General features: G+C 41.6%; 1 protein-coding gene across 1 annotated transcript in view; it reads right to left on the bottom strand.

Annotated features, from left to right (window-relative positions):
• Positions 1-5683: 5683 nt before the first annotated feature.
• LOC308689341 (NACHT, LRR and PYD domains-containing protein 3-like) overlaps positions 5684-21524 on the bottom strand; it is a gene marked incomplete at both ends in the record, with an annotated part of 130213 nt that continues 114372 nt past the window's right edge. The window contains one exon of the mRNA XM_081362991.1: positions 5684-6207. Within this exon, the coding sequence (XP_081219117.1) occupies positions 5684-6207 (524 nt within the window). The remainder of the gene's footprint in view (positions 6208-21524) is intronic.

The raw sequence follows: 21524 nt of genomic DNA on the forward strand, positions 1-21524 counted from the left end.
TATTCAGATCATTGTACTTGTTTACACCGTCTCGCAGCGCTGTGTGGAATAATACTATCGTAATAATAAAAAATGGAAAATGTACCTCAGAACAGAAGTGCTGGTATTTCGAGGACGATCCGAGCTGAGGAATACTGTAGTACGTTTTTTTTCATTCTCAAGTGAATCGCGTTTCTGTGTGTGAATGAATGAACGGCAGAGACGCGCGCTGTTTACCACAGCTCGCAAAAAGACAGTTTAAATTTGAATTGCGTTTCTGTGTGTGAATGAACGATGATGTTTTAGCAAACTATATTGCTATACTGAGATATGTAAAAATTGACTGAAATATGTTGAAATAAAATGTATTTGTATAAGCAACGTTTTAAACTGCAAATTAACATTTATATTCCTTATAATAAAAACGGAAGGCCTATGTTACAGACATATGAAAGACAACATTTCGTTGACTAGTTTTGGATAGATTATACATTTTTACGGTAAAATATCTGCCACCTCAAATAAGCTTTTGTTTGCCAATTTTTGCTCATATGTTAAATATAGTATATGTTTTGTCAAAAATAAAGTCATCAAATAATATGTTATAGTGTTTGTTCCAATGTAGCCTAGGCTATATTCAAAGTAATGAATCCTTAACCCCCTGGGGTCGGCGGTATCGCCGGCGATACCAGCTCGCTTTTTTTATTATGAGTGCAAAGGAGACTCCAAATACTCTGTTGACTTTGATCTTAAATACAAGTGCCATACATCAATCGATCCTGTTAAGTGTGTATTATTTTTGTGTATACTCACAATAAAAGCAAAGTGTTGTGCTTTTTGCCAAATAAAGAAAAATAAACATGATGCGAGTTCTGCTTTCTCTCTGTCAGTGAAGTCCATTCTGAAACGCGTCCGAAAATTAACTATAACTCAGCGAATACTCAGTCAAACAGGCATACAGACACACAGACATGAAGCTTGAATTCTCTTCTTTTAAATGAAGTAATTTATATAAAAAACAAATATTCTCAGTGTATGTCATATGTATGAAAAGAGAGAGATGTCAGTCGTTCTCAGCTCATTATGTCTTAATGTGACCCCGCCCACGGAGAGTGCGCGCTATTCAAACGCAAATGATCTGAGGCGATCCACGCAAACCTGTGAAACTCCCACATCAGCTGGATAACACACACCGCGAGTTATCAGAGTCATGAACTTTACAACGCTGTGAGGAATAATACTATCTTAATAATAATCCTGGAAAATTTAGATAGGGTCTGGAAGGGTCTGGAAGTTTCATTTCGAGGAGCAACAGATCCAGCCTGAGGAATAGGTCAGTTATATTTGCTTTGTTCTAATCGCAAGTGTCTGTATGCGCACAAATACTGTTTAAATATGAATCGCGTTTCTGTGCGTGAATGAATGAACAGCTTTTACTAATGAATTATACACGTATGATAAAATGTATACTTTAGTTTTTACAAAGAAAGATTACACTGGAAATATTGTTAAAATTTTAATTGTTATAATTGTAATTGTATAACCTTTTTAATAAAATAGCAAAAACTATATAATTACAAGGATAGATGTAAACAAAATCTTAAAAGGTCAATATAAGCCTTCTCTTTAAATTATTTTTATTGTGTTTTATTAGTGACACATTTGAGAATATATTCCAAATTCCATTAACTGCACAATTACTAGAAATGTTTACCTTGGATATTATACAATTTGCAAGCACAATTTGAGGAAAAAAACAACAACAACTGTGTTTCCAACTGTGAATCAATTTTGTATATATACATATATATATATATATATATATATATATATATTGTCCTTGCATTCTTTCTTGTGGCTCAGTGACACACCTTAATGAATGGCTCATTATGTATGCGGGCCCCATTGTCTCCTCAGGTGTGCTGATGACCACTCAATATGCATGATGGTGTTGGACTCTGGCCCACTCGCATATTGCCTTTCCAAACAAAAAGTGTCTTACAAAATTTAAATCAATATATTGTTTTATGTGAATGATTAGGCAGGATGATTTTCAGATCATTTTGAATTATTTTCTTCAATTCAATTCTTCTTCATTCTACAAATATCAGCCTGATAAATATGGAGTTAATACACAATGAAACATGCTACCAAATACGTCTGACACAATGTTTTTAAGAAAAAGCAGTGTTTTAAAATACAACTAAACCAGATGATTTTCTTTTGACAGTCCTAGAGAAATGCATGTTGATTTCTAAGTTTCAGGAATAGTGCAAACATGCAATGTTCGAGAAAGCTAATATTCCGGTAATACCATGGAAATAAACAAGGCTTCATTTTACAGTACAGTTTCACTTTACTTACTGAGTAAATTGTCATGTTTTCCTTGGTAACGTTGCAGGACAAATGAGGTAAAAAATTGTGACTATATGGAAAAGGGAATGATCAAGTTACATGGTACAATTCCGATAATACCATGGAAATAAACAAGGCTTCATTTTACAGTACAGTTTCACTTTACTTACTGAGTAAATTGTCATGTTTTCCTTGGTAACGTTGCAGGACATATGAGGTAAAAAATTGTGACTATATGGAAAAGGGAATGATCAAGTTATATGGTACAATTCCGGTAATACCATGGAAATAAACAAGGCTTCATTTTACAGTACAGTTACACTTTACTTACTGAGTAAATTGTAAAAACATTTGCAAGAACATACCCAGTATTTAAGATGTGCCATGACATTAGGGAAAACTGTTCCTGCGGGGTAGTTACCAGGTAAGTGTAAGGTAAATTATTTGACAAACCCTCTATAAATGGGTGTAGCAATGAACAACAACTATGTAAGACAAGGTAATTAATTGGAAACTACCGTCTTAATTTCAAGATAGTAATAAATAAACATGGACTGTTACCAACATAACCCTAGGATAACTACAAACCTAACTTGAATTGATGGGTAATACTGGAGGTGTTTCTAAAAATAGTCTGCCTACATTCTGAGGAAGTACACAATTAAATCGGAGTTATTACCAACCTAAACAGGTAACAAGTACACAGTACTTTGTTGAGTTGATATTTAACAGTGGTGTTTTTTTCCCTGGTAGTTTCTCTGTAATTGCATACTAATCACCTTAAGTAATTACACACTAAAATACTATAATTTACCATATGCTTACCAGGTAAATACTTAGTAGTTTCTCTGCATTTACATACTTGTTACCTGTGGTAATTACCAATAACCAACTAAAACTTACCATATATTTACCAGGTAAATATCTAGTAATTAGTTTGTAGTTTCTCTGCATTTACATACTTGTTACCTGTGGTAATTACCAATAACCAACTATAACTTACCATATATTTACCAGGTAAATACCTAGTAATTAGGGGACTGTAAAAGAAAGGGTTACAAAAATACATGAGATATTACAATCTAGAGTCTGTTATCAGAGAAAACTAAGTTTTGTATTTCAGAAATGTACATATACAAATCACAGTTAGCTAAAACTGTATTAATTTAAACAATCTAATATTTTAAGGCAGATGTCAATGATTTTATTGAAGTATTGAATACTTGTTTGTTAACAAATGATTATGAGATTTAGAAATATAGCATTGGTAAGTGTTGATTCACTTTTAGAGTATTTTGACCAACATTAATGAAGGAAAACAACATTTCACAAGATTAAGATCAAGAGGAAACTCAAATATGAGCAAAAACAGCAAAACTAAACACAACCCTGACAACAACTACACTCACCTAAAGGATTATTAGGAACACCATACTAATACTGTGTTTGACCCCCTTTCGCCTTCAGAACTGCCTTAATTCTACGTGGCATTGATTCAACAAGGTGCTAAAAGCGTTCTTTAGAAATGTTGGCCCATATTGATAGGATAGCATCTTGCAGTTGATGGAGATTTGTGGGATGCACATCCAGGGCACGAAGCTCCCGTTCCACCACATCCCAAAGATGCTCTATTGGGTTGAGATCTGGTGATTGTGGGGGCCATTTTAGTACAGTGAACTCATTGTCATGTTCAAGAAACCAATTTGAAATGATTCGAGCTTTGTGACATGGTGCATTATCCTGCTGGAAGTAGCCATCAGAGGATGGGGTACATGGTGGTCATAAAGGGATGGACATGGTCAGAAACAATGCTCAGGTAGGCCGTGGCATTTAAACGATGCCCAATTGGCACTAAGGGGCCTAAAGTGTGCCAAGAAAACATCCCCCACACCATTACACCACCACCACCAGCCTGCACAGTGGTAACAAGGCATGATGGATCCATATTCTCATTCTGTTTACCAGGCAACATTTTTCCAGTCTTCAACTGTCCAATTTTGGTGAGCTTGTGCAAATTGTAGCCTCTTTTTCCTATTTGTAGTGGAGATGAGTGGTACCCGGTGGGGTCTTCTGCTGTTGTAGCCCATCCGCCTCAAGGTTGTGCGTGTTGTGACTTCACAAATGCTTTGCTGCATACCTCGGTTGTAACGAGTGGTTATTTAAGTCAAAGTTGCTCTTCTATCAGCTTGAATCAGTCGGCCCATTCTCCTCTGACCTCTAGCATCAACAAGGCATTTTCGCCCACAGGACTGCCGCATACTGGATGTTTTTCCCTTTTCACACCATTCTTTGTAAACCCTAGAAATGGTTGTGCATGAAAATCCCAGTAACTGAGCAGATTGTGAAATACTCAGACCGGCCCGTCTGGCACCAACAACCATGCCACGCTCAAAATTGCTTAAATCACCTTTCTTTCCCATTCTGACATTCAGTTTGGAGTTCATGAGATTGTCTTGACCAGGACCACACCCCTAAATGCATTGAAGCAACTGCCATGTGATTGGTTGATTAGATAATTTAATTAATGAGAAATTGAACAGGTGTTCCTAATAATCCTTTAGGTGAGTGTATAATAATAACATGATAAATGCTGTAAATCAAATGATAACTACATACATGACTGAAATACACACACACACACAGGTTTCTATAGAGAATGAGATCCTTCATTCACACAGGAATTGATCAACAAACTGTGATATTGATTCATTCTCTTGAATATGTGTCTTAATTCCCTCGACTTTAACTTTCTGTTCCTGTATTTCTTTCATTGTTGCTTCTAAGTTTAATATCTTTGTCTTCTGACATCATCTTTAAATGTCTCTGTTTTATGATTTATTTATTGAATTTTCACAGCAACAGAGACAAACAATCAGAAAAGTAAAATAAAGAAACAATCACACATCTATAATAAAACAAGAATAATAATAAAAAGATAAAGATCAATCCAGAAACCCCCACTAACAGGTTTAGTACAGTACACAATAGATAACAACAGAAGCGTCTTTAATAATACAGACATAACCCAAAGCAGAGGAATCATGTTTTGAACAGATCCGAGAAGTTGAGATAAAACATCTCTGAATGTCTTAAACTGAGTTTAGAGTTGAAAGTCTAGTTTTGCTCGTATCATCCAGACATGTTTCAGTGAGTCTCATTGTGTCTCATATTTCCTCTCTCTTCTCTGTGTATCATTGTCTTTTTCTCTTTATTTCACTGACAGAAGTTCAGCTGTGTTATTAATGTAATGAAGAGACAATAAGAGACTCTAGAACATCTCACTGTCACTGATTTATCATGCAGCTCAAAGCATTATGGGTAGAATCTCTCATCAGTCTATTCTCATTCATCAACAGAGTTTCAATGATGATTCAAGATGATAAACCCTAAACCCAGGATAGAGCTTGTGTGTGAATGTGGTCTGGACTGTGTGTATGAGGCTCAGTGTGTTTCTGTAGATGCTGTAGAAGGACAGAGTTCCTGCTCTGTAATCCACATACACTCCTATTCTACTGCTGATGGACTCTACAGGGAGTTCAGTCACTATGTTATTGTGTCTGAATGAGTAACTGGAGGAAGAGCAGTCCAAACTCCAGGACTGATCATTAGATCCAAACCGACACTCATTACCTGATCCCTTCCTGCTGATGCTCTTATATGACACTGATATTAACACACCATAACCACTCCACTCAATCTCCCAGTAACAGCGTCTACACACACTCTCTCTACACAACACCTGATACACATCAAATCTGTCTGGATGATCAGGATACGGCTGGACTGTGTCAGTGACATTAATCATTCTGTTCATCTCAGACAGACGGAGGAGTGTATTCACTGTGTTCGGATCCAGAGTGAACTGATGAGAATCTGATGGAGAGAAAACACATCAGTGAATTACAGAAACTTTTTATCTTGAGTTTTCATTTCAGATCTGACTAGTAAATTAGCATTTTTCACAAGTTTGTATTACAGAAGCAAATCTTAACTCTATTTAGGATTCTTATCCTATCTTACAAAATTTCCTCTGATCTGCAGTGAGGAAATCGACACTCGGTCACTAATGAAACCTTGGTTCTCTCTAGAGAGGGAATGAGTGTTGCTTAAGTTTAGCTTACGCTACGGGAAAACTCCTTTTCTCGAGAATACTGAAGCAAAAAATTATCCTTAATTTTTAGAATGTAAAACCCATTTGCTGCAGCAAGCAGACCTCACGCGCCTATTGGCTGCTCTGCGGCAACTGCTGCAACCTATCAGTGCGTCAGGCATGACGTCAGCGCCAATGAGAGGCTCGCCTCGTGCTGTCGTCATGGCCCGCCAAGATGGGTGTGGCCTTAGCCTATAAATACCCACCGCTGATGTTGCACAATGATTTCAGTCAACTGGAAGCGAAACCATAGCGCAGCACAAGCACGGCAGGCTACACAACTCTCGTTCCCTCTTTAGAGAGAACCAAGGTTACGTTAGTAACCGAGTGTCATTCTCTTACGAGAGTACTCTCGTGTTGCATAAGTTTAGCTTACCCTACTGGAACCCTATGTAAAGCGTTGTGCGTGCTGAGGTTCCAACACTTATGTCCCAAGGGCAGTAGCCCGGGGCTCATGTATAAGTGGAACGGTTGCAACGGCAGAAGAGGGCGGGACGACTCGGTATTGTGAGATAGGTTCATACACATATATACAGTTAAGGCAGTATATCAACCTTGAAACTGCATAAGCCCATAAGCATATCAACAGTCTAATCAAACCGAGTTGGGTAGACAATGTTAATATGGCATAATCAGACTGAGAACAGTCTGACCTGTAGGGCGGGTACTTCCAGGTTATAGAACCTTGCAAATGTAGACCGTGAGGCCCAGCCTGCTGCCATACAAATGTCATGAAGTGAGACCCCACTTGTCCAGGCCCACAACGAGGCCATGCCTCTAGTCGAGTGGGCCCTAACCCCTAAAGGGCAATCCAGGCCCTTGGACGCATAAGCCGACGCAATAGCGTCTACTATCCATCTGGACAGGGTCTGTTTCGAGATGGCTAGCCCTTTGACACAGCCACCGAACGAAACTGTAACGAATGAGACCAAATCAGACACAATTATTTGGTACATGTACCATGAAAACTTTCAAACTTCTCTGGGATCTGCGTCCCATCCCCAAACAGGACAAGACGGTCTGAGTTACCCTGACAACGATCAGATAAGTTAGTTTTATGGCCTGTAGCAATGTGAATAGGGTCCTGCTACAATACCTACAGAACACATTAGAACAGACTCTCCTGCATTCATTTATTGATGAACTGATTAACATGAAATTAACATGCATTCCAGAACATTTTGTGAATGATTTACTTTGGTAAAGGATTGTCTTGTGTTGTGTCTTGTAATACTGTTATCTGTTAATACTATTATCTCTTTGATACTATATATCTATTATGGGACCCACAGCCAATGTAACCCCACGTATACCATGTTTGGTTTCTATAAATTGGTAATTTGAAGAGCGAAATGATTGTGTACATGATATGCCAATAGCTGTACAACATATTAGTATTACAAGAATCTATCTTAGTTTCACCTTCAGAAACCAACCCAGTGTGCCACTGCAAATGAGCACGCTTAGTACAAAGGCTCGTAAATCCTCGTCACAGAGGAAATTCCCACCAGAAAGTCCACCCTTTTCATTGGTCCAGCAAAACCCAGAGAGGTGGAACCGTTCTCAGTAGGGGTGTAACGATTCGTTTTAACAACGATTCGATTCGTATCGCGATTCGTGGTTGTCGATACGATTTAAGGACGATATTGGTTCATTTAGAACGATACGATCCGAAACGATTCAGTGACTTGAAATCGATTCAGTGACGTTTTAGCCAAAAATTCTTTTAAGGGAATCAGGTATCAATTAATTATGGATATAAACAAACAAGTAAACAACAAATAATGTCAAATGCATTCACATTTTATTTGAATAAAGTAGGACTGAACGATTATGACAAAAATTATAATTGTCGATTATTCCCTTGAAATTGTAATTGCGATTATTAATTACGATTATCACAACATTGAATGATGTTTTGAATAGTTTGGCCATGGGACCCACATTTCCCCATGGTCATCAAGCCGCGACCCACCTTTTTAGGAATTATATAGGCCTATTATAATACATTTGTTTACACAAAAATTGTTGACACACAAGTTCTGTCCCCCTTTACTTAACATACAAAATTTTTTTTAAGAATATGACAAACACTGATAAACAGTAGGCACTGCGAGGTTAAGCTATTAAATAGTAGTCCCAAACTAGTTTTTGTTAATACAATCTTGGTATGAGCCACCACAGTCATATAAAAATATACAAAATAACCAGTAAGTGGCATTTTGTTATGGAAACAAACAACAATTAGGCGACCATGGTGATACACAATACTTAGAAGAATTGGTAAAGAAACATGGAAACTGCTCCTGATAAATAGCAACACACATGACGTACCAATAACGTAATTTATTGGTATTTTACTTTTATTTCTTAACTTACTAATTTACGACGTTGCATTCTCGTATGTCTTTTGCACTTTAGTGAAGTGATACAGCGCGCTCCACCGCATTTGCGCGTGCAATTGAAGAGTGCGCGCTTCTGCAGTATAGCGGCTGAGAGGACAGGAAAGTCCGTTTTTCTGAGGTGAGAGACTTTGCGCCGCTTGACTGCCCTATGCTTGACTGTTGTCTTTGCGCTGCTGCTGGCGCGTCACGCATGGCGACGACGTCACAGATAGGCAGACTGATTCGAGTAATGTTTAACGCCTTTATCATTAAAAGTGCTAAGAAAAAAACCTCCATATAAAGTCTGACGTGCTTAAATCCAATGCGTTATTTCCTAGTATCGATACAATCGATTCATTACCTTTTCAAACGATGTTAGATCGATATATGTCGTCCGGAAGACCAACTTGCCGAGCATGGATCGATGTAGTTGGATCGTAGGAATATAAATCGATACATCGATGTAGTTGATGAATCGTTACACCCCTAGTTCTCAGGCTTTATTAGAGACAGGCCACAGTGACCCACTGGGGCCCAGAGCAATGCCTGCCATGCTTTCATGCTCCCAAAAAGGGAGACTGCAAAACTGCAAACCTACCATCACTGAACGGGCAACCATCAACTCTTGGCCTTTTTGGCACTTCAGGATGCCACGGGACGTCCAGCGTACCCTTAGCAGGCCAGGGGACTCACAACAGCCATGTGATCGAAGTCACCATGCGAGCTCCGACCCACAACAGCGTCGGAACCACACAATGGCAACTTGCACCAGTGACTTTTGACACTCAGGGACCCATCAACGCACTCCAATTTCAACCACTTCAAGAATTGTATCCACTGCAACCGACTATGAAAGTATCAATTTAATGAGGTGCTCTGAAATAAGCTGATGGTTCTTTTCATACTGAAATAGATCTTGCTCCATAGTTCTATTTCCTGCTTCCGGTTCAATAACACTCACCCCTTTACCTATGCATGTATGTATGGATGAATGTATGTATGTATGTTTGTTTGTTTGTTTAGTGTTAGTTATGTTTGTGAGTTAGTTAATAAAACTTGTGCACAATATGGATGTGGTTTCTAAGTATCTCTGCTTGCATACAAAGTCCCTTTTACGATCTTGATCTTGTTACATGCTCTAAGTGTCACGTTTTCATGGACTTTCTGTTTGTTTTCTTTGTCATTAGTTTCATCATCATCATTAGTTCAGTTCTGTCACCTGTGTTTAGTTAATTAGTCAATCTTCATCATCACCGTCACCTGTCGTCACACATTATCTTCTGTGTATTTAAGTTCCTGTCTTTCACCTTTCCGTTGTCGGTCAATGTGAATGTTAGAGGTTAAGTCTGTGCTCTGCACACACGCTACCTGTTTTCTTGTATTTGCCATTTTGAGAATTAAAACCTTTGATTTATTAGTATCTTCGTGTTCGCCTCCTCCATCATCTACCCAGAACCTGACACTTAGCACTGTACATGCTAAGGAATAATTATTTTTCAGTGACCATGAAAGATACACTTTTCTTAGAATAAATGAATAATCAAAGAGTTGGTTGGAACTGATTAATTGATTGTAATATTAATTGGCTTACCTCAAAGTTAATCTAATTAACTGACCCAAATATTAATAATTAATCATAATTAGTAATTATGGATTATTATTAATATTTCCCCTTTGAGCTAATATCATTACAAAACAAAAAGCTGCTCTGTTTGCCTAAAGGCAGCAGAGCGCTCCACATAAATCCTTAAAGCCCTTACTGGGCAAAGAAAGTTAACCCTCTGGGGTCTAAGGTGTTTTTGGGGTCCTTGAGATGTCCTGACATGCCCTGACATTTGTGCTTTTTTCAGTTGCTTATAAACATATTAATGGCAAAGGTATAATTACACTCTATTTAGCACAAACAGGGCTACCATAATATGTGAGCAACATGTATGTACATGTTTGTATTTTTGAGAAAATAATGTTTATGCATGGTTATTGCAAAAACTAAAAATGAAAGTTTCTGAAATAGGGCCACAAAACACATACTAAATATGTGTCCACAAGACTTCTGAATAATGCATTTTGTCGCCTTTGTTTTTTCTTCAAAATGATGTGAAAATCATCCTACCTAATCATTCACATAAAACAATACATTGATTTAAATTTTGTAAGACACTTTTTGTTTGGAAAGGCAATATGCGAGTGGGCGTGATTCACACCTAAGAAGACAACGACCCGCATAATGAGGCATGCATACATAATGAGCCTTTCATTCAGGTGTGTGACTGAGCCACAAGAAAGAATATACACAGTGTGTATTAGACATGTGCCGGTATTCGGTAATGCGATAAATCGCGGTAATGAATATGCACGATTTTGTTATCGCGGGCACTTCAAAATATCGTGAAAAATAATAGATCAGAATTTATATTTATAGAACGCGCATTAGCTTATTTTCCATCAACCACTTAAACAAACACTGCTTGTATGCTGCGCGAAACACGTGCGCACTCTGATGTAAACAATCCCCACATACAGCACTGTGTGCATGCGGCGCAGTGCGCACTCTAGTCTAATGTAAACAATCCTCACAAGGAGAAGAAGCACGGCGGAAGGAGGAATGCTGCAGACGATTTATCCATAGACAGTAAAATAAAGGATTTATCCCCCTTCTAAAAGCAGGGCTGCCAACTCTACGCATTCAGCGTGAGACTCACGCAATTTACACTTTTCACACACTCTCGCACCACACATCCATTTTCTCACGCAGAGAAAAATCACGGAGCAAAGAGGACGCTGACACCCGACAGACTAGACAGAGCAGGTTACTTTTGATATGAAAATATTACATTTGTATTATATTTTTACTTGTGTCATAATTGTTATTATAATGAAAACCAAATTATATTTAATTTAATTTGTTAATTTTTAACCTTTAATAATACCAGCTGACAGGGCTCTCTGTATGTTTACAGCATTATGTGAGATATAGCCTATTTTTTCTTGAGAAAAATGAACATGTAGGCTTATCTACTGTAGCTTACCTAATATTTATCCAAAGAGTCAATATTGAATCAAGATTGAAATCAAATCCCAAGAATTGAATTGAAATCGTGAAATTGTGTAAAATTCTGTTTAGTTACCAAATGTTTTGACAATCACAATTACACCTATTGTGATACAAGTTGTTTTTTTTCTACATCCCCTCCCAATCCATCCGTTTCTCTTGAGCAATTAAAATATCGTGATAATACCGTATACCGTGATAAAAGCTCAATCAATTAATCGCAGCATGAAAATTTGATACCGGCACATGCCTAGTGTGTATATATATATATATACAGTGTATATATTTATATATATATACACTGCTCAAAAAAAATAAAGGGAACACTTTTTAATCAGAGAATATCATCAAGTCAGTTAAACTCCTGGGATATTGATCTGGTCAGTTAAGTAACAGAGGGGGTTGGTAATCAGATTCAGCTGCTTTAGTGTTAATGAAATTAACAGCAGGTCCACTAGATGGGCAACAGTGAGACAACCCCCAAAACAGGAATGGTTTTACAGGTGGAGGCCACTGACATTTTTTCCCTACTCATCTTTTCGGACTGTTTTTCACCAGTTTTGCATTTGGCTAGGGTCAGTGTCACTACTGGTAGCATGAGGCGATACCTGGACCCTACAGAGGTTGCGCAGGCAGTCCAGCTCCTTCAGGATGGCTCATCAATACGTGCCATTGCCAGAAGGTTTGCTGTGTCTCCCAGCACAGTCTCAAGAGCATGGAGGAGATTCCAGGAAGACAGACAGCTACTCTAGGAGAGCTGGACAGGGCCGTAGAAGGTCCTTAACCCATCAGTAGGACCGGTATCTGCTCCTTTGTGCGAGGAGGAACATGATGAGCACTGCCAGAGCCCTACAAAATGACCTCCAGCAGGCCACTGGTGTGAATGTCTCTGACCAAACAATCAGAAACCGACTTCATGAGGGTGGCCTGAGGGCCCAATGTCCTCTAGTGGGCCCCGTGCTCACTGCCCAGCACCAGGGAGCTCGATTGGCATTTCCCATTGAACACCAGAATTGGCAGGTCCGCCACTGGTGCCCTGTGGTTTTCACAAATGAGAGCAGGTTCACCCTGAGCACGTGACAGACAGGAAAGGGTCTGGAGAAGCCGTGGAGAATGTTATGCTGCCTGTAACATCGTTTAGCATGACCGGTTTGGTGGTGGGTCAGTGATGGTCTGGGGAGGCATATCCATGGAGGGACGCACAGACCTCTGCAGGCTAGACAATGGCACCCTGACTGCCATTAGGTATTGGGATGAAATCCTTGGATCCATTGTCAGACCCTATGCTGGTGCAGTGGGTCCTGGGTTCCTCCTGGTGCACAACAATGCCCGGCCTCATGTGGCGAGAGCATGCAGGCAGTTCCTGGAGGATGAAGGAATGATATCATTGAAGGGCCACCACGCTCACCTGACCTACATCCAATAGAACACCTCTGGGACATTGTGTTTCGGTCCATCTGACATCACCTGGTTGCACCTCAGACTGTCCAGGAGCTCAGTGATGTGCTGGTCTAGATCTGGGAGGAAATACTCCAGGACACCATCCGTCGTCTCATTAGGAGTATGCCCCGACTTTGTCAGGCATGCATACAAGCACGTGGGGGCCATACAAACTACTGAGTACCATTTTGAGTTGCTACAATGAAATTTCAGCAAAATTGACAAGCCTGCTGCATCATTTTTTCACTTAGATTTCCGGGCGGTCTTTGAATTCAATCCTCTGTAGGTTGATTATTTTCATTTCCATCAAACGATGTGGCATCTTTTCATTCATAACACATTACCCAGTCCATATTAGTATAGATATCCAGCATGATATTTTTCCCCATTGAGATCTGATGTTTTTTCAAAGTGTTCCTTTAATTTTTTTGAGCAGTGTATATATATATATATATATACACTCACCTAAAGGATTATTAGGAACACCATACTAATACTGTGTTTGACCCCCTTTCGCCTTCAGAACTGCCTTAATTCTACGTGGCATTGATTCAACAAGGTGCTGAAAGCATTCTTTAGAAATGTTGGCCCATATTGATAGGATAGCATCTTGCAGTTGATGGAGATTTGTGGGATGCACATCCAGGGCACGAAGCTCCCGTTCCACCACATCCCAAAGATGCTCTATTGGGTTGAGATCTGGTGACTGTGGGGGCCATTTTAGTACAGTGAACTCTTTGTCATGTTCAAGAAACCAATTTGAAATGATTCGAGCTTTGTGACATGGTGCATTATCCTGCTGGAAGTAGCCATCAGAGGATGGCTACATGGTGGTCATAAAAGGATGGACATGGTCAGAAACAATGCTCAGGTAGGCCGTGGCATTTAAACGATGCCCAATTGGCACTAAGGGGCCTAAAGTGTGCCAAGAAAACATCCCCCACACCATTACACCACCACCACCAGCCTGCACAGTAGTAACAAGGCATGATGGATCCATGTTCTCATTCTCTTTACGCCAAATTCTGACCTTACCATCTGAATGTCTCAACAGAAATCGAGACTCATCAGACCAGGCAACATTTTTCCAGTCTTCAACTGTCCAATTTTGGTGAGCTCGTGCAAATTGTAGCCTCTTTTTCCTATTTGTAGTGGAGATGAGTGGTACCCGGTGAGGTCTTCTGCTGTTGTAGCCCATCCGCCTCAAGGTTGTGCGTGTTGTGGCTTCACAAATGCTTTGCTGCATACCTCGGTTGTAACGAGTGGTTATTTCAGTCAAAGTTGCTCTTCTATCAGCTTGAATCAGTCGGCCCATTCTCCTCTGACCTCTAGCATCAACAAGGCATTTTCGCCCACAGGACTGCTGCATACTGGATGTTTTTCCCTTTTCACACCATTCTTTGTAAACCCTAGAAATGGTTGTGCGTGAAAATCCCAGTAACTGAGCAGATTGTGAAATACTCAGACCGGCCCGTCTGGCACCAACAACCATGCCACGCTCAAAATTGCTTAAATCACCTTTCTTTCCCATTCTGACATTCAGTTTGTAGGTCAGGAGATTGTCTTGACCAGGACCACACCCCTAAATGCATTGAAGCAACTGCCATGTGATTGGTTGATTAGATAATTGCATTAATGAGAAATTGAACAGGTGTTCCTAATAATCCTTTAGGTGAGTATATATATATATATATATAATTGGTTCACAGTTGGAAACACAGTTGTTGTTTTTTTTCCACAAATGAGAAAGTGCTTACTGAGTGCTTGCAAATTGTATAATAGCCAAGGTAAACATTTCTAGTAATTGTGCAGTAAATTGTTCTCATACTGTATTTTCAGATTTGGAATATATTCTCTTACCTCTCTGAGGTAAATTTTCCAGGATTATTATTAAGATAGTATTATTCCTCACAGCCTTGTAAAGTACATGAGTCTGAAAGTGAACTCGCGGTGTGTGTTATCCCGCTGATGTGGGCGTTTCACAGGTTTGCATGGATCGCCTCAGATCATTTGCTTTTGAATAGCGCATGCTCTCCGTGGGCGGGGTCACATTAAAACATAATGAGCTGAGATGAGAACGACTGACATCTCTCTCTTTTCATACATATTACATAAACTGTGAATATTTGTTTTTTATAAAAAAATACTTCATTTAAATGAAGAGAATTCAAGCTTCATGCCTGTGTGTCTGTATGCCTGATTGACTGAGTATTCGCTGAGTTACAGTTCATTTTCAGACGCGTTTCAGAATGGAATTCACTGACAGAGAGAAAACAGAACTCGCATCATGTTTATTTTTCTTTATTTGGCAAAAAGCACATCACTTTGTTTTTATTGTGAGTATACACAAAAAAATACACACTTAACAGGATCGATTGATGTATGAAACTTGTATGCAAGATCAAAGTTAACAGAGTATTTTAAGTCTCTTTTGCACTGATAAGAAAAAAAGCAAGCCTATTGTGCCGGCACGATTGTCGACCCCAGGGGGTTAACCCCAGCCTCACTGTCAGACGCAGGGAGGGCCAAAAGGGAAATGACTTGCGCTCTAAAAGGGGTCACAAGCACCTTTGGGACATAACCATGCCTTGGTTTGAGGGTGACCTTAGAGCAGAGGTGCCCAATAGGTCGATCGCGATCTACCAGTCGATCGCAAAGACAGTGCTGGTAGATCGCACAAAATTTTAATATATGCTTCTGTTAAATTTGAAAAAATAAATAAATATAGCATTGTCCTTCCTTCTCCTTTTAGTTTCTGTCTGACTTGCACTTGATGAATGAATTTTGACCAGGCGGGATTTTTGTTTATTCGGTTGCCATGACAACTAGCCTGCTTCTGCTTTCCAACTCAAGAGCTTCGGAGAACAGAGCACGAAATTGTGAAGCTAACAGTATTCGGAATCGGTAGCGTACACAAATGACAATCATTCATTCATAAATTCCAACCATTTGAAAATGGGTGCGGTACCAAGCAAAAAGCCCAAAACCTGCCATTTCCATGCGGAGTGCTAAGGAGATTTTTTTTTCACAATGTCCTTTTCTAAATGCATTTGCCTGATCTGCCAGACAAGTATTGTTAGTCCAAAGAAAGGAAACGTTGAGAGACATTTTCGGACACTTCATAAAAACCATGAGAACGATTTTCCTGCAAGAAGCGAGTTAGAAGAACAGAGGGGAGAGAACTGAAATCTCAGTTAACTGGTCAACAGTCACTCTTTTCTCGCCCAGGCCACGGAGGTATCATCCCGGGTCATTCCGAGTCATAACCTCGGCAAACATAAAAAATCTTTCCAAGATGGACAAATGATAAAAGGCTTGTCGAAGCAGCAGACTGTTTGCTTCGGGATTTTAAAAACAAATCTGAGATTGTGTCCGCTATCAAAACTGTCAAACTTTCGAGAAATACAGTTACACGTCGTTGACTTGACACAGCAACGTAAAAGGGACATAACTGACTGTGAACGTTTCTCTCAGCAGTCGACTGTTCGATCGGATTCATTGCCAAATGCACGGAGGAGGATGCTTTTCCCGACGTCCTTAATTATCATTGTATAATTCACCAACAAGCACTATGTGCGAAATGGATTTAATGGATATGTCCATGAAAATCGTGCGTATCTGGAGGAAGCGGACTGCAACCACACGGATCTCTACTGCATACAGATGTCAGATGGGTCACATGGGTGATCAGGGGCAAATTCTTGGAAAGATTTCGCGAGCTACTGCCTGAGATAAAGGAGTTTCTCCTTTCTACAAAAAATACAGAGTACAAACAACTTGAGGATGATAGTGGCTTTTAGATTAGTTGTTTTGACTGACCCGACTAACATGCTGAATGAGCAAAATTTAGAGCTACAAGGTAAAGCGACTGGACATTCAAAGGCTTCGTAAAAAACGTTATAGCCGCCACATACACCTTGAGCGGGGATGGGATTATCCCGCTGTCCAACAGCTCTTGTAAGAAAGAAAGCACCACCGTTACCTCACAATCTAGCGGATTTAAGCCATGAGCTGAGCACCATTTAGCGAACACTGACCATTTAGATGCATAGAGCCATCTAGTAGACGGGGCTCTAGCCTTTGAGATCGTGCTCAGCACTCCCCCCGGGAGGTGAAATGATGATAGTTGATCGCCCACACATGTAGGGCCCACAGCTCGGCGGATGGGTGCCAAATTGCGCCGTGGGCCTGGGACAGCAGATCCTTTCTCAGCAGAATTGGCCATGGAGCTGTGTTCCCCAGTTCCATCAGTTCTGGGAACCAGACTTGATTCTCCCATAGCGGGGCTACCAGGAGTATCGAGCATTTGCTCTCCCTGACTCACTTGATTACCTGTGGTAACAAGGCAACCGGGGGAAACGCATAGAGAGGACGCCTGGACCAGTTTAGGGCCAGCGCATTTCTTTCTTTTGAAAAGAACATTGGGCAGTGAGTGTTGGTTTGCGGCGCGAACAGGTCTACCTCTGCTCTGCCGAAAATGTCCCAGATGTTTTGCACCATCAGGGGATGCAGGGACCACTCCCCTGGGGAAAGTTTTGCCCTGGATATCATATCTGGGCCCACGTTCAGGACGCCCGGCACATGAGCCGCTCTCAGCGAGCACAGATTGTGCTGGCCCCATATGAGGAGGCGTTTTGCTATTGCAAGAAGGCTCCGGGACCTGAGGCCACCCTGGCGGTTTATATAGGACACCACCGACGTGTTGTCCGTTCTGACAAGAACGTGGTAGTTCCTTAACGTGGGGAGGAAAAACTGAAGGGCGTTTTCGACCGCTTTCATCTCTAGACAGTTTATGTGTAGACGCTTCTCCGCGTCTGACCACAGGCCCATAGAAGGTCTCCCTTCGTATAGGGTGCCCCAACCCATGTTGGAAGCATCTGTCGAGACAACTTTGATTCGTGAGGCGATGCCCAGGTTCACGCCGGACTGGTACCAGCCGGCTCTCATCCATGGTTTCAGAGCTGCAGCGCATGTCTGATTCACCATGAGACGAAGCAAACCTGATGTCCATGCTCGCGCTGGCACACGCCATCTCAGCCACAGCTGAAAAGGGCGCATGTATAGCAGACCCAGCTGCAGCACCGTCGAGGCTGAGGCCATGAGACCTATCATCCTCTGAAACACTCTGAGGGGGAGGTTCTTCCCTACAGTGAATGTCGCTGCCGCGCGTTCTCGCGTCAGGCGCGCCACCGTAGATCTGGAGTCCAACTCTATCCCCAGAAAGGATATTTCCTGGCTGGGGGATAGAATACTTTTGGCCCAGTTGATTCTGAGACCCAACTGTTCCAGATGGGCCAGCAGTAATGCTTTGCGTAACACCAATTCCTTCTTCGACTGTGCTATAATTAGCCAGTCGTCGAGATAGTTCAGGACTCTCACGCCCCTTCGTCTGAGGGGCGTGAGCGCCGTGTCCATGCACTTCGTAAATGTACGAGGTGCCAAAGACAGGCCGAATGGAAGGATGGTGTACTGATAAGCCTGGCCCTCGAAGGCGAATCTCAAGAATGGCCTGTGACGGACTGCTATTTGGATATAAAAATAGGCGTCTTTCAGATCCACTGATATAAACCAGTCCCCCGGTCGAATTCTAGTGAGGATTTGTCTGGTTGTGATCATTTTGAACGAGCATGTCATCAGCGCTTTGTTCAAACGTCTGCGATCTAGTATAGGGCAGAGCCCGCCATCCTTCTTTGGTACTAAGAAGTAACGGCTGTAGAACCCCGACTCGCTCTCGACCAAGGGGACGGTCTCCACCGCCCCTTTTCTCAGCAAATTCGCTATCTCTGTGCGAAGTAGGTGTGCTACTTCCTGATTCACCGAAGTTTCGACCCGGGCTGTAAAGCGCGGCGGTCTGCGAGCGAATTGTAGCGAGTAGCCCTGTTTTACTGTCTTTAGCACCCATTTTGAGACCCCTGGGATCAATTCCCATGCTTTCGCGTGAATGGCCAGGGGTAGAATGAAATCTGGGCTCCGGTCGCTCGGATTCGGGGACCCGGCAACCCAGCCATGATGACGTACTTCGTTCACCATGCTCATTTCGAATGGGGCAGACAGCACTTCGTGCGGTGGCTCTGTGACTGGCACCCCGGCCGTAGAAACAGGGAGATGTTGTATTACAGACACAGCTGTGTGGGCTTGTGGTGCAAGGCACAGAGTGCTTTTCACAAAGTGTGTGCGCTGAGAGGCAGACACGTGATCTGCACTTGAAACACTGCTAGCTCGAGCGCAGCGCAGATACAGTTGTTTTCATTGGCAGGTGTGAGCGCTGTACAGCGGGCACATTTCCAACACTTAAAACATAAATGACATGAGCCGATTTGACTGATATGGACCCTGTGGTGGTGTGAGACACTGTGTGGGTAGTGCTTGTGTGTAGGGGTGAACACTGGGTAGCGGGCACTTTTCCTACACTTAGCGGTCGAGCGGCCTGAGCCAGCTTTATTGTTTTCGACCCTGGATGAGTGTGACACACAGAGAGAGTAGTGTTTGTGTGCAGGGGTGGGCACTGGGCAGTGGGCACCTTTCCTACATTCAAAACACCTTCGGCATGAGCCGGACCAACAGACATAATGAGATTTACCTGGGTTGCCGTGAAAACGGCGTTTGGGTACAGGCGAGCGGGTTGTATAACGGGCTCGTTGGCTGCAAAATACACTCCTCCAGTCACATCTGCTGTGGGAACTGTGCGACCAAAGCGTTGGGAAGAGTACAGCGAGCTCAGAGGAGAGTGCAGTACAATTTATATCTGCCACCAGAGCCGGGATTCGAACACGGGTCTCTGGCGCAAAAGCTTAGATTTCGCCACAGCGAGAAATGACATAAGCTTTCATAGCGTGAGCAGATAAGAGAGCGTCATGTGAGTCACGCGGGGCACCGGCGTGGGCTCATATGTTTAAAACGCTCAAAATACTCGAGCCCCACCATTTGAACGGGAGGGCGCGAGGGGCGGGTTCGCTTTCTGAGCTCACGATGCACGTGGGGATCCACCGGCGTGCATTCACGAACAGGATCGCATTCTGGTGTTCTCTGCGGGCGTCGCTTTTCGTCGCGACCCGAACGAGAGAGGCGGAAGCGGGGTCCACGAGAGGCGAGCCTCTCATTGGCGCTGACGTCATGTCTGACGCACTGATAGGTTGCAGCAGTTGCCGCAGAGCAGCCAATAGGCACGCAAGCTGTCTTGCCTAGTTCTGCCTGCTGCAGCAAATGCGTTTTACATTCTAAAAATTAAGGATCATTTTTTGCTTCAGTATTCTCGAGAAAAGGAGTTTTCCCGTAGTGTAAGCTAAACTTACGCAACACAAGAGTACTCTCGTAAGAGAACTTGAGTTTGGTGCTCGACTCTCAGGTCTGTTGCCAATGTTATACTCATACACTGTGGTTTGCTTAATTTTACAGAGACTCAAGTTGTTGAAGGTAGAACTGCATCAACTGGCTCCAAATTACATAACATTACACAATCATCTGAAGTTGTATAACATGAGAATTAAACCCACAATATATGGGTCAGGTGCTTGTCACTCATCCCATTGTGCCACTGAGAAGAGACACACGTGCCAATCTCTGTAGTTCAAGTGAAAATCAACTCAAAATAATTAAAATACTTGTGTATGAATGCAGTACATTTTTTACCCCATTTAAACTAAGTCACTCATAAACGTACATGTAGAACAAAAATAGAATCAACTGAAGCATCTTTTCTTGCCACTGTATCTCTAGTGGTCTGGGCATATGCCACACAGGATTCAAACCCATGACCGGAATGGTTCAGGATTCTTGACACTTGGTTTAGCAACTTGCGCCACTCAGAGGACGTGAATTACAAATCTGCAGAGAGGCTTCAATGTAAGAATAAGCACACAAAATCATGTTAACGAGATTAGCATGCTAAGCTAGCTTAATGCTAATGTAGCTTATGGTTATCCTGATAGCTGAAGAGCCACGTTAGAAAGAATGGCATCTGGTTACAGTTTTTCTCAATCGATTTGGTACATTTCTCCAAACTCAGGTAACTGCTCTTAAAACATTTAACACAGTGATCTGTACACTTTGTAACTGTCCTAAACAGATAGTAAATTTCCTTCATTTCATACAAATTACAAATCAAAAGCATCGTTTTCTCAAAACACTGTGCACAAAATTCCCTAATGTTATCACAGCAGTTCAT

The sequence above is a fragment of the Scardinius erythrophthalmus genome (genome assembly GCF_964197995.2).
Source record: "Scardinius erythrophthalmus genome assembly, chromosome: 4".
In the NCBI taxonomy this organism is placed as follows: Eukaryota; Metazoa; Chordata; class Actinopteri; order Cypriniformes; family Leuciscidae; genus Scardinius; species Scardinius erythrophthalmus.